The 12,774-nt window shown below is 49.7% G+C and overlaps 1 protein-coding gene across 2 annotated transcripts in view; it reads right to left on the reverse strand.

The window, feature by feature from the left end:
• The window catches only part of LOC142575853 (uncharacterized), a 156,368-nt gene that overhangs the window by 41,085 nt on the left and 102,509 nt on the right, over positions 1-12,774 (reverse strand). Inside the window, exons 3-4 of one of the 2 annotated variants that reach the window (XM_075685554.1) lie at positions 7,535-7,573; positions 3,485-3,679 (exon numbers count right to left, since the gene is read on the reverse strand). In XM_075685554.1, coding sequence (XP_075541669.1) covers positions 3,485-3,679; positions 7,535-7,573 — 234 coding nt within the window. Of the gene's footprint in view, positions 1-3,445; positions 3,680-7,534; positions 7,574-12,774 lie in introns of both variants that reach the window. The other variant, XM_075685553.1, reaches the window with a different exon arrangement.

Consider the following 12,774-nt stretch of genomic DNA (forward strand, 5'->3'; position numbering starts at 1 on the left):
ACGTTCAGTACGATTTTGCAACCACACATCGTATCTTCCGACTAGTCCTAGGTTGGCAGTGCAGTGTTCATGCAGAGCGGGGAAACTGATTCTCTTCGTTGTGCCTGTAGGGTTAACACATGTGCGGGGAACCGTAAGCTCAGGGAAGTGACCTGTCTCGTGCAAAACTATCGAACTCGGCTGAAAAAACAAAAACATGCCATGTTAACCCTGGACACATGCACATGCGTGACTAGCATGGAACATTCTTTTTGCCTGTTAACCAGGTCAAATAGTTAGCTGAACTGCAAGTACGTCAATGTCGTTGACTGCCCGTCGTGCAGGATGCCGTCGGGCATACGCAAAAAAAAAGTGTCGCGTTCACTTCATTGTCCATCAGGGTATCTTATCTTTCACTCCTTGGTGTCGCCAATCCGAATATATCGCAAAGCACTTAGTATTACCATTGCGCAGTTCTTTCCAAGCGCATATGCGGCGCTTATATACGAAATGGTTTGAACTGAACTTTCGGTACTTAGACTTTTCGTACACATTGATGGAGTACGTCGCTTTGATGGAGTTACCTCTGACCGACCACGAGCAAACTGAACGTGCTAAAAAGAATAGTGCAAAGTATTTCAAGCGTATTAAATGTGGGAATCACGAGAGATCACCGGGTATCACGAGAGATGTAGAAAACGGGGTTGTATACGGAAGAAACCCTCACTGCCGCAAAAATGAGGTTTAGGCGCTTGCTTTGCCCGCATACTGTCAATTTCTCGCTGACTCACAAAGTAAACCGTGACGGAAAAGGCAAATATTGAACTTGTACGATGCTTGTTTTATTCTGCGTAAAGAAGGCTTCGGTGGCGCCGACGCGTCTTCCTTGGTTGTTTTTAGAAAGCTGCTAAATTTTGCACGTTTCCTGCAGTTTGTCTCTCTCTCTCTCTCTCTCTCTCTCTCTCTCTCTCTCTCTCTCTCTCTCTCTCTCTTTGCAGTTCGTGCATAGTTGCTGCTCAATTCGTGCATGACGTTCGTTTTTTTTCACTTGCTTAACTTGTTCCACATAAGGGTAAACATTTTGGCTTAGCTTCCACTCGTTACATGAAGCGTGGCGTTTGTTACAACACTGCACATACGCACGTTCGAGTGTTTCAGTCAGCGCAACGCAGTCCCGCAGGTCTGTATGATTGTTGTTTCTTCAGCCGAGCGATTTTTAATTGTGCAGGCAATGACAGGTCTCACACGTGCAAACCAATGGCGCATCGAACCTACACGTGCCGTGCCAGGGAGGTGAACAGTGCACATACACCAGCTTGTGCCAGAGAAAAAAAAATATGCGACGAAAACAATAAGATGCATGCGGTTAGTAACGGGTGCACCACAGAAGACAAAGCATGGGGTGCACACTGCTTCGGGGACCACAACACTTTGCAGTAGCATACGACGCTTACATCTGGTACTCTCTCTATGTCTCAAGTGTCCGGAGGCCTTTAGCGCTACCGTGTCTTCGAAGTAAAAAACAACTTGTCACTAGTTTTCGAATCGCCGACGGGGTTTCTCAACTATAGCTACCATTATTATTCGTGTATTTTCATTACCAATTATTATTCCTAATCCATAGGTGCAGCTCAGTTTCCATAGACCATAAGGATGGAAAACTAGAAAATGATTCCCATCTGTACGAACTGGCTTCATCTGCGTGTTGCTATATTCTCATGAACTTTTGTCTACACGAAGTAAACAAATTGCATCAATAATAAATGACATGCATCACTGAACTGAGTAAGGCCAGCAAACGAAGTCACCGTCTTACTTTTCCTACGGTGGTAGCTCCATCTAAAATTATTTGCGATGTCTTCTAAAATACTTGACAGCATAGTTCAACCTGAATTGGCTATCATAGGCTTATACATCAACGCGTTGAAAGGCCACATCACTCCGGCTTTGACCAGTAGAACTGTAGTGTGTAGTGTGTCGAGGTCATTCGGTGACCCCGCTGAACGACAAGATAAGAAGGCCAAGGGCGTCAAAGCGTTGTGTTCCCGCGAAGCCATCCATTCACGCAAGACACCGCCCAGGACAGGGGAAGGACACCCAAAATGCCGGGGGAGGAATCGGGGGCCGGGATTGGTCCACACATTGACACCAAGGGAAAGGGTTGTGCTCGGGATGAGGGATTTGCCAGGCTGGCACAGCGAACCGCATTACGCTCCTGAGCAGTTTGATCGCTTTTGAGTATTGGCTTGACGTTTTCACAAGAAAGCGCGATCCACGTTCTTTTAGAGAATACATTTTGTGGTTGTTGTACTTCACTCCGATGTAGATCGGATGTAAGCAAATGCTAGCAGTTCCGGCTGGAAGAAGCACATTTTGGTGTCTCCTGGAATTAGGTATGAAAATGCATCCACTTATCTGGAAATGAATAGCTGAAGTCTTTGTTCATTGGATTGAGACAGATTTACTGACCATTGTAAAAAAAAAAAATGGCCTTTTTCGATCCATACGCTGTTTTTTCCTGCTTTTTTCTGCTGGTTCAGCCTCGTTCACTGCTGTGATCACGCGGTGCTGCTTAAAGAAGCATTCTGCTTGGTTGGCCCTTCAGTCGTGAACAAAAGATACGCAAGAAGCTTGAAACGTCATTCCTCTTCTTTCTTTCTCTCTCTTTCTCTCTCTCTCTCTCTCTCTCTCTCTCCTTTTTTTGAAAAGTACGCGTTGTAATTTTAAGATTGTATTTATTTCACCAGGCGATGTTTCGTTCAGCGCTTTACTGCGCAGCACTTGTGTTATGTTTCGTTTGTTTATTCCCGCTTTAATCATAAAGCTGGCGATATCGTTGCACTGATACACATTAGGTACTACGTCTTGGTTGGTTTTATTATTTCTAACTTGTCAGTCAGCTAAATGCAAACTTCACAATTGACACGCTCAGCGCATGCCACGCATGTCCATAAATCTCTGACGGGCCCGCAACTACATCGAGAATTGAGCTAAAATCCAACCCTCGTGCAGACAGTGCGGTTTCGTGATCAATCGCGACATACCACTCAACATTAAACAAGTGCTACGAGCGATTTCAAGTTAAAAACCCTTTTCACTCCACAGCCGTGCGAATCTGCGAAGATTCTCTAGGCGTTCTTGCGCAAGTTCACTTTGTATTTCGCGTGACGGTCGGAGAACAAATCGAGAACTAGTCGTCTCAGAAGGAAAGGACGGAGAACGGTATCTGCTCAGGACGCGAAGCGTCGCGTTTGCTTTGCGTTACTCCCCCAGGTGCAAGAAGGTGCTGGGTGCCGAGGGGGAGAAAGTGGGGGAATGTGGGTAATTTGGAAGGGGGGAGGGGAGGGACGGCTCTCCGCCTTTTTGCCACCGCTCTCAGGGGTTTCGTGCGTGCAAGGGAAGAGGTCGGGGGTGGGTGGGGATCCACCTAGGTTAGTCGAAGAAGATACGTGCTCGTGGTCCGTACCATGCGCCCCCAAAGTGTCTGGCCGCTCGGCGGACGTACCGGCCGGGCAGGCGATGTCCGGGCAGCACTCCCCGGGCCGCTTGGTCACAGTGCAGTCGTCGCCCAGCTGCTTGACGTAGGGACAGACGCGCAGGTAGCACATGAGCATGCTGCTCACGCACGTGCAGTTCAGGCACGCCTCGTTCGTCTCGATCTGCTCGCCGTTCTCGTAGTGCTTCAGCATGAAGTAGCAACCTGCGCACCGTCATCGTTGCGGGACAGCAAAAGGGGTAAGGAAGGACACGAGGGTTAGCGCACTTTGGAAACCGTTAACACGTCTGCTTCGAATCGAGCATGCGATGGCGTTAAGTTCTAGCTCCATTTATTGAAACGCGTCGCGGGACTTCCTACTTGTCTCAACCGCTACTCGAATGTTTGTGCCACAGTTGGCTTTGCCTGCACGAGCAATTGTCACAAGAGAAAAAAAAATACACGCTTGCTGCTCCTACCGCCGTTGTTGTATATCTGAGTGAGCCCAAGGGCACACTGCAATGGCCCCGACTCTGGTGCCTGGTTTCTCACTCAGAAATGCTGAGCTCAGCACCTTTTCATTGTTACATTGATTCTCAAGCTGTAATAGTTTACGAAATGTTTGCACGGATGTCATGTTTTGGAAAGTACTATGGCTCAGTTTGGCGTTCATCATTCATTACCGTGACTCGCCTTCTTGTTTTTCTTGTTTTTTCTTGATTTTTAAGGTTCAATTTCTTTAAATGTACTCACATCAATGTGTTTAGGCAACGTGCCGAAATAAACAGCAATAAGCGATCATGATGTAAAAGTATGAAATCGCATCTCCTCGTACTTCGACTGCACAGTAACTCTCTCATTGCGACTGGCTAGTGTTTACGTGTTATCATTGAGCTAATTGTAAGCGCTATTAGATAGGTCAGTAGCCCACTACGACACCCAAGGGTATGAGTCTGTCCCCTCATTTTTGCTCCCTAGTGTAGACAGTAGATGGCCCTCAAATAATTTCAAGGAATATTCGTAGTGTAGGCTGAAAATAACAGCTGAGAGTGCGCAGCGCATGCAGTCATGTATTTTTGCTGTTACACAGTAGAATTGTGTCTTTAGGAACACCTAAATACCTTTAACTATTTTGTCGTCTCACCGTGCTGCAACCACTGCACTAAGGCTATACCAGCACTGACGGCGAATGACCGACACAGCCTGGGACGCGTGTTATGACTTCACGCAAGTCATTGATGTGGGCATCCGTTCATTCGTCACGAAGCGGGAGAAAAAATAAAAGAATATGGTTGCCTCCCTCCCGTCCTTGACTTCTCGCCTTTTCTGACAGATCCTCTGTTTCTTGACGTCATCTATCTTTTTATTTCACTCGTCCTTCGTTTCCTTGCTTTCCCTTTCCTTTCCATCATGTCCTTGTCCTCTGACTTTTCGCGTTCTGCGACTTTGTCCTACTACTTTCAAGACTGTCCGGTTCATTTTATGGCTGCATCTTGTCTAACGGGTCTCGAGACTTTCTCAATGCCTTTTCTTACCTAACAAATTTATTCGCATCAAGCTTCGTTGGCCTATACCCTTCTGTTTGTCTTCGAATTTTTCTAGGCAAATACCGGGCTGGGCGCTGGGGCCATCTCTGACGCTTATCCCTCGCAATTTACGGAGCCGGCCACTCAATGCGCAGCTTAACGTCAAACAGGTGAAGTGTTCGTCCTTCGGCTTTGCGGCTGCCGTAAATGAACGAGCGCGCAGTATGTTTTTTTTTTTTTCTCTCTCTCTCTCCGTTTTGTCGCTTTTGAAACTTGCCACCAACGGAGGGGTCTTGTGAGTCTTCAAAGACCTGTCGAGCCTCGAACAATGACCAGCAAAATTAATTAGACAGGCGGGCCGCCGGCCTCCCGAGACTAGTGACTGATAGCGCCGCATGGCGGCGTCCTCTGTCGATGCAGACGACGCTCTCTCCGGGGCATTGTTTGGAAAGCCGCGCACCTGTCGTCGCTGGCTTGGCGAGAGGCGCAGCTGCACCTGTAACGAGTGTTACGTTGTTCGGGTGCTTAAATCTGTAATTCGCTGGCGGCCGGTAGCGGGTTTGGCTCGAGTTGGGCCAGCCAAATCGGGACTGCAGAATGTAGACGGCCTCTGTCGAGGAAGTGAATAATGAGCGCTACTTTTTGTTTGGCGTTTTGCTTAATTACCGGCTTCCTCGTGATACGCTTATTTGTGGGCTTCGTCTTTGTTGCCATTGTTTGCTTGGTATTGTCATAATCGTCATCGTCTCCGCTGTTGTTGTTGTTGTTGTTGTTGTTGTTCAAATGTGTGTGTAAAGATATGCTGATGCCTCTTACAAGCGCCGGCTATTCCACTGCTCCGCGCTGTAGAGCCCTCGTATCGCGCCTGCAACCTTCATTTATTTCTCTTCTTTTAGCTTTCAGCTCTTCTTTTACCTAGTCCACATGAAACCATGCTCCCCATTTTTTTTTTTATAATATCGCCACTCCCATCTCAGTTCTTTTTGTTTGTTGTTACAAAAGAACGTGAAGGCCAGTGACTGTCGTTGAAGACTAAGCTTACGTGACCTCTGCCGTTTTCGTTGAAGCGGCAACGTTGCGACCCTATATCGGTGAGAAATAACGTCCCTTTTTTGAAGATAAGATGAGCTGGTGACTTCCAATGTGGAGTACGTAATTTGTTAAATGGTACTAAATACGGGATTCTTCTAGTTATGTCTTTCTATTACACCTCTCGGGGGAAACAAAAACTGTGCCGAATTCTTTCGGCGCAGCAGGTATGACGTATGGCAGTGGTCGTGCCTTGGCATTTCCACTGGTTAGCCGCCAAGTTACTTCAATTTCTGTACAAGGCGAACGTTTCTTTCTTTCTTTTACAGATAGCAGTTTAAGGAGAGGGCACTCCTGTGCTCACGACGGTATGCGGCACAATTTTGTCCTGGATACAATTTTATCACGTCTGTTTTCTTCAATCATTCAACACGACTTTTTTTTAAATTTCTCTTAATCTTAGCTTCATGATTTTGTTTAAAGCTGTTAACGCGGCTTGTTCCTATCAGAAAGGCTCGCTGGGAACCAAGGGTTCATTGTTTTCGTATCATAACCGTCGTATCGTGCTTAAAATCTCTTTGAACGTTGGTAGCTTGAGTCCTTGCTCACTTTAGCATGCACTGTAATCCTTAAATATAGGAAAAATTGACCAAAAATTAGGTATTTTAGATTGGATTATGTCAAAATCCATGACATCACAGTGAGTTAATGCGAGAATGTCTCGACGGGGGCGCGCCTCATCTTCAGTTATGTTGCTGTTTATGGCACACCAAGCTTCCGCGCGTGGTGAGACTAACCTGCTTGTTATTGCAGACCAGTGCGACTTACTTCAACAGATCTGCTCCTCGACGGGTATGGTCACCTGTTAAGAGGTCTTTCGAGAGGGAGGCGGCAGACTGCCACCATTAACTGAGCGTGACGACAAATACGTCAATGCAATATCCAGAGCTACCGAAGGCGATCGAAAACCAGTAAGCACGAAGGCGAGTTACCGCCGACGCGCGAAAAAGAGCTCTAAGTCGTTTGGAATCATTCTTACTCCGAATGCACGATAACTGACGTCAGTTGTTTCTAAGTCACTATCAGCTATCTTGTTTACTGTCTTCGGTTACGGCATCAAGTAAGCCGTTCGGCATTGCCTTTAAGTGGTCTGCACTTTCGCGTGAATGCCACCGCCTTCTGCACCGCCAACTGCAGGCCACATCAAAGCGGGCACGTTTTAGCGAACGCGATAGGCCTGTAGCCGTATTGTGTTCCTTACCGCGAAGGCAGCAAGCGAGAAGAAAGCGGTCAAAATCGCCGCTTACGAGTCACGAGTCCCTTCGTGCTGGTATCCGAAAATCGACGAGATCGGGTCGCATAATAAGCAGAAGTCGCTCTCAGTCGTGCTTTCTACGCACGTCCAAATGTCCGGCACGTGATCGGCGGGAACCGATGGCGGCGATATTTTCAAGGCGTGTGTATCTCACCGAAAATAATCCTTTGTTTCTTCTAGGAATATCGGAGAACATGCATTCGCACTTACCCCTATCACGTGGAGACCGGACTTCTGATGAGAGTGGAGCTGAAAAAAGAAGAATGAAAAATTGCCGTGAGGATCTTGTTTCCTACTTAAAGAACTAGACAAAAAATAGGAACTTCTAGCCCGATGCCTGTAGCACAGCTACATCATTCTGTTTCCTCACTCACTCACTCACTCACTCACTCACTCACTCACTCACTCACTCACTCACTCACTCACTCACTCACTCACTCACTCACTCACTCACTCACTCACTCACTCAACAATCAATCAATCAATCAATCAATCACAGCACATAAAGCAGACAAAAGGTCTTTCACTGGGTTAGCCCACCTATAAGAGAACCAGTTTACAGTGGCTCCAGGCTGACATTTGGCTTTCCTTTGATACACGGTAGTGGTCAGTGCTCAGTGTAAAATGACCAACATTTAATTGGTCCAGGAGTGTGGACGAGTCGTTACGATTCAACGAACGGCCACGATAACATTTTCTTTCGGCGCACAGCAACGCCCAAGACGCGGCACGTCAATTTTTGTCACATTGCGTCACAGGCACCGCAGCTATCGCTCGTGACACAAGCAACAGACGCCAAAAGCATTCGAACAAACATTCGCTTCGCGCAACAACGCTCGGCACTCGTTAATTAGGCTCGAAGCGTCGTCAGGCCCGTGGACGTCGTTCTTCTACTCTTTGTTTCCGCAAGGAACCTCCACCTCGATGCGCCTGCCAACGCCGAAGGCTAGCTGGATCCAGGCGCGCCAACACACGACGGGCCAGGCCGTCTGCAGCCGGCGAGCACGGATCACGAGCGGCCGATCGAATCGTTCTTCCGCGTGGATATAAGGGGCAGCGCATTCCTGCATCGCCTCTCCCAGACGGGGGCGTGTATGCGCGAGCACGCGCGCGCGGACCGGCGAGTCCGAAAGCGCTCAATAAAGGGCAGTCACGTTGCCAGACGTAGACAAAAAAACGATGAAACGAAAGACAAGAAAGAACAACGTTAACAATAGCAACAACAGCTGCAACAACCGCGGCAAGCTGCCGCGAGGTTGACCACTCTCTGCCGCGAAACTTCACGCCGCTCTGACTCTTCCAACTCGTCTCGTTCGATCCCCTAAATAAGGCTCATTATCGGGCGCGCGCTGCTCGGGCTTTCCGCATGCAACGTACGCACGCACTGCACGCGTATGTGCCACACGGCAGCCCGAGCTCTCGCGCGCGCACGCACGCCCGTTCGTGTGCTGCGGACGAAAGAAAACAAGGCGACTTGGTGTGGCGGCGCGGTCGGCTGGGACGCCGCCGGGAGGAGGTGGAGACACGGGGCGAGCGTCTACGGCTCCGCGGACTCCTCGTCAGGCTGACAGGCTGCTGAGGGGAAAATTGCTGCCTTCTGAAAAAATCCCTGCGCGCGCGCGCAGTGAACGCTGATAGATGTTCGCGGCGGCGGCTCGGGCCGAGCGCCGCTATATCTGCGCGGGACGTGGCGGCCGGTGGCACCTCGGCGGTAAAGTGCTGGCCCGCCGCCGTGTCGAGCGAAGCAGCCAGACTTGCCTGCTCGGGTTGTTGAACCCGTTTGCCTTGCACCCACCGGCCTTGCTGCTTTTGAAACGACAGCAAAAAAAGGGGTGCCTGCCTGCACGTGCGGCCGCGCGCCTCTCGGCGTCGTCGCTTCGTTGATATGCGAGCGGTTTGCACGCGACGAGACGCGCAGTGCCGGCGACGCAGAAGTAAAGGTGAAGAAGGCCGATACGGACCGCGCCGGCGGCGGTGACGGAATCGCGCGGTTCGAGTGCGCGTGGACGGGGATACCGAACGCTTGCGTCACTGGAAACACCGCGTCGACCGATGCGGTCTTGCGTGAACCGCGAGGATCACCGAGATGCGAGAGAAAGTGATGATGTGAACTGAATTATCGAGTGAGAACCTATTAGACGCGTAGTGCGTGAGCCCGGCAAATGGTGTCGCTGCGTCAGTGCCCCCGAACTCTAAGCGCGAAAACAAAAGAAGCACAAACACGTACACACACACAAAAAAAGGAGGGGGCGGGGTCGGATTCTCGGAGGATGGTCGGTTTCGCACTTTGATCCATTCGTTTCGGTGTCCTTGTCAGCAGTTTATTTGTTTATTTATTGCATGGTGGGGACATATCACCTGCGTGACGTTTGTCTGAGACTTATGCCCAGTCTTTTGGGCTCAATAACAGCTCCGCCTAAATGCTATATCAGAATTTATTTATTTATTTATTTATTTATTTATTTATTTATTTATTTATTTATTTATTTGTTTGTTTGTTTGTTTGTTTGTTTGGTTGGTTGGTTGGTTGGTTAGTTCGGTACTGAGCGAGCGAGTGAATGAGTGCATTACGTCCTTTACGATTTCTTTCATTTTGTTTTACATAGTAGCAGAAAGCGCATACCTCCAAGCTCTTCACCTGGTTCCCAACTAAATCAAATATAGTATAAGCAATGGCGGTTTCTTTATAAGTGTGTCTCGTGTTAGAAAAAGAAAAGTGCAGCAGTACTTGGCAAACACCACAACGTTTATGCAGCAAGGTCAACCTTCTTATTTAGCATCGCATTATCAAACGACTACCGATGACGGCGGGACAAGCCCTTCCAGATGATGCCGATGCACTTGGACACCAAGTATTCGTGATGTCAAACACTAGAAGCTTCCGCCACTTGTAGGGACAGCAAGGACTTGTATATCTCTGCTGCCTTCGAACAGAGTCGCTCGGGCGAGGTGCTGGCAACCACCCAAAAATAATGGCAATCTACACCGAAGGGACTCGTCGTAAAAAGAACTGGTCCGTCGTTACAAGACATTTCAGCCATTTCTGCATTGAGGCTTAATAATACACATTGCCTAACATCCGCCTAATTCACCTGTGACCGTTGCGACTGCAGCCAGCTAGTTTAGTTCCTATAACAACCTCTTTACGCAAAAGCTGATCTTCAAGCAAACTTATCTAGTCTCTTGCTTACTTCAGAAACCGAATTTAGGGTAACATTGTTTATAAAGCAACAACAGTGACATTTGTCGTCTCGGAGTAATAACAAAGTAAGTGTGGTTAAGGCTGCTGAAAAGGCTGTACTGGAACGCTCGCTCCGTATTTGTTTTGACCTCCTGGCGAGCGTCTCTGCATTTCGTCTCATCGGGCCATCCGGCTTCTACTCTCTGAATTCGAACCCACGCCCTCGTGCAGACAAGAGCTTCCTTAGACTGCGGCCCAAATGCGCAGCTCTACGGGGATACTTTCCTAACCCGCTAATATTCGAAAGAATATTAGTTAGGAAAAGCTCAACGAGCACATGGGCCGAGAAGGACAGAACATGCGCTAACTGAAGAAACCGAAGCTAAATGCGACGCACGCGTCTAAGCGGTGAGCGTAGACGCACACGAAACACCAACAATGCAACTTCCCGTTTCAGATAGACCGCCCCACAAGCCACGTTTAAAACCTTCCGTTCCTTGCGATGCAAAGATGTCGAGAGAACGCTGACCCAGAACACGGCTCTTAACAGATAGGGCTATTAACGGAGACCGCATCAAAACCTGAACATGTACGTTTGCTGTTTCGTGCGGGTGCATGCCGTGTATCCTCGCTCCTAACGCTCCTGGGTCAGGATTGTTCTTCGGTGCAGGTTCCCGGAAATAAATTCGTTCGGAAGTGAAGTTGGCGCCCGGTCTGTCCATCGCGTCCCCTTCTTTTCCGTGCTATTCTTAAGCTTAAAGCGCGGACCAAGTGATGTAGCAGAGCGTGTTAGTCGGGCATATTCGAAAGAAGAAGTGTCGCGCCGCTTTTCGGCACTTCGGCACTCCCGTTCGGACGCGGGGACGCTGTAACCCTGCACGCGCAGCGTTCCTCGTGCAGCGACTGGCCGACGGTGGTGCGCGGACAAGCGCGCCCGCGAGGTGAGGCTAAGGGGGCGCACGCGCGCTGGGAAGGTTGCTCGTCTTGGTCCACTGCGTCCGGCAGCGACGGGAAGGGCCGCGGAATGTGCGCTACCACACGTCTGGCAGCAGCCGCTCGCGCCACTACGGCCGGGCCCCGTTTGCCGGCTGCCTCTTCCTCGCGTAACTCGGCGCCTGCCCGCCCCGCCGCCGCGCTAACGCGCGTCGAGGAGGAGGCGAGGAAGAAGGGGGAAGCGCTGCTCTCGGTCTTGTCTTCGCTCTCGAACAGAGGTCACTGTCGAGGACGGAACAAGAAGAAGGAGCCCGGCCACCGGCGCGTGCACGCGCGCGCCCTGTGTGTGTATACGGGGTGGCTGTAATAACCTGCCGCTCGCTCGCACGCTCTACGCCGCCTAGCTGGGCGCGCGGGATGTTCTGCCGTGGCCTCTTACCAGAGGCTGCTCCTGCTCTCTCTCTCTCTCTCTCTCCAACGTGCACGTCGATCCTGCATGCTCCGGAACGCAGCCGTCGCGGCTTCCGGGAGAGAAACAGGGGTAGGAAAGAAAACGGAAGAACGAAGGCGGAATTAAGACGGGAGGCGAAACGAGGTCTCCCCTGTCGCGTTCGCGCCCAGCACATTGAGAGTGCACGGGCGCGCTGAGGAAGAGAACGGTGCGCGACCGCGCATGTACTTGCACATACAGCGCTCAAATGTGTCGGAGGTCGGTCGGCTTTCGCTGGGCTTTGTGTGTCTTCAGCGGCGAACGAGTCCGGGGACAATCCTTCCGCCCCGGTAACATCGTTCAGTGTTCATCCCGGATGTCCGAATTTCGTTGTTGCGGGCGTTTTTCTTTACCGTATCGTCGAGCTGGAAGTGAGTCCTCGCAAGCATGCAGATCTCGCTTATTTCCACCTCGATCGCAGCGCAATGTCGACGGGGCGTTACCGGGCAACCAGAAAGCGCTGAGAGTCAACCGATTGCCCCAACTTCTTTGCCCTAAAGCGAAGCCTTCTTTGCCCTAAACTTATAAATTAAGTGACATTAAATTTGTGACATGTGTCGTGCGTAAACATAAGCATTAGGTGAGATTATTCGTTGCATAGGATGTCAGTAGAGACAATTGTACGACTAGCATTTAGCCGCATAGGATTTCATTAACCGCTTTACTAAAAGGCTTTGCTTAACACAGATTCCGACATGTGCACTGGATCTGTATACTTCTCTTAGTAAAATGTCAAAAAAAGAAGGACGCGTTCGCTTGTTGCTTTTCACAATTGCACACAAACGGGAAGACATGCCACATCAGAGACACCTATTCCGAGACAGTTAAGAAGTCAAAGCTAACCCT

This window comes from Dermacentor variabilis, chromosome 3, assembly GCF_050947875.1.
Source record: "Dermacentor variabilis isolate Ectoservices chromosome 3, ASM5094787v1, whole genome shotgun sequence".
Taxonomy (NCBI): Eukaryota; Metazoa; Arthropoda; class Arachnida; order Ixodida; family Ixodidae; genus Dermacentor; species Dermacentor variabilis.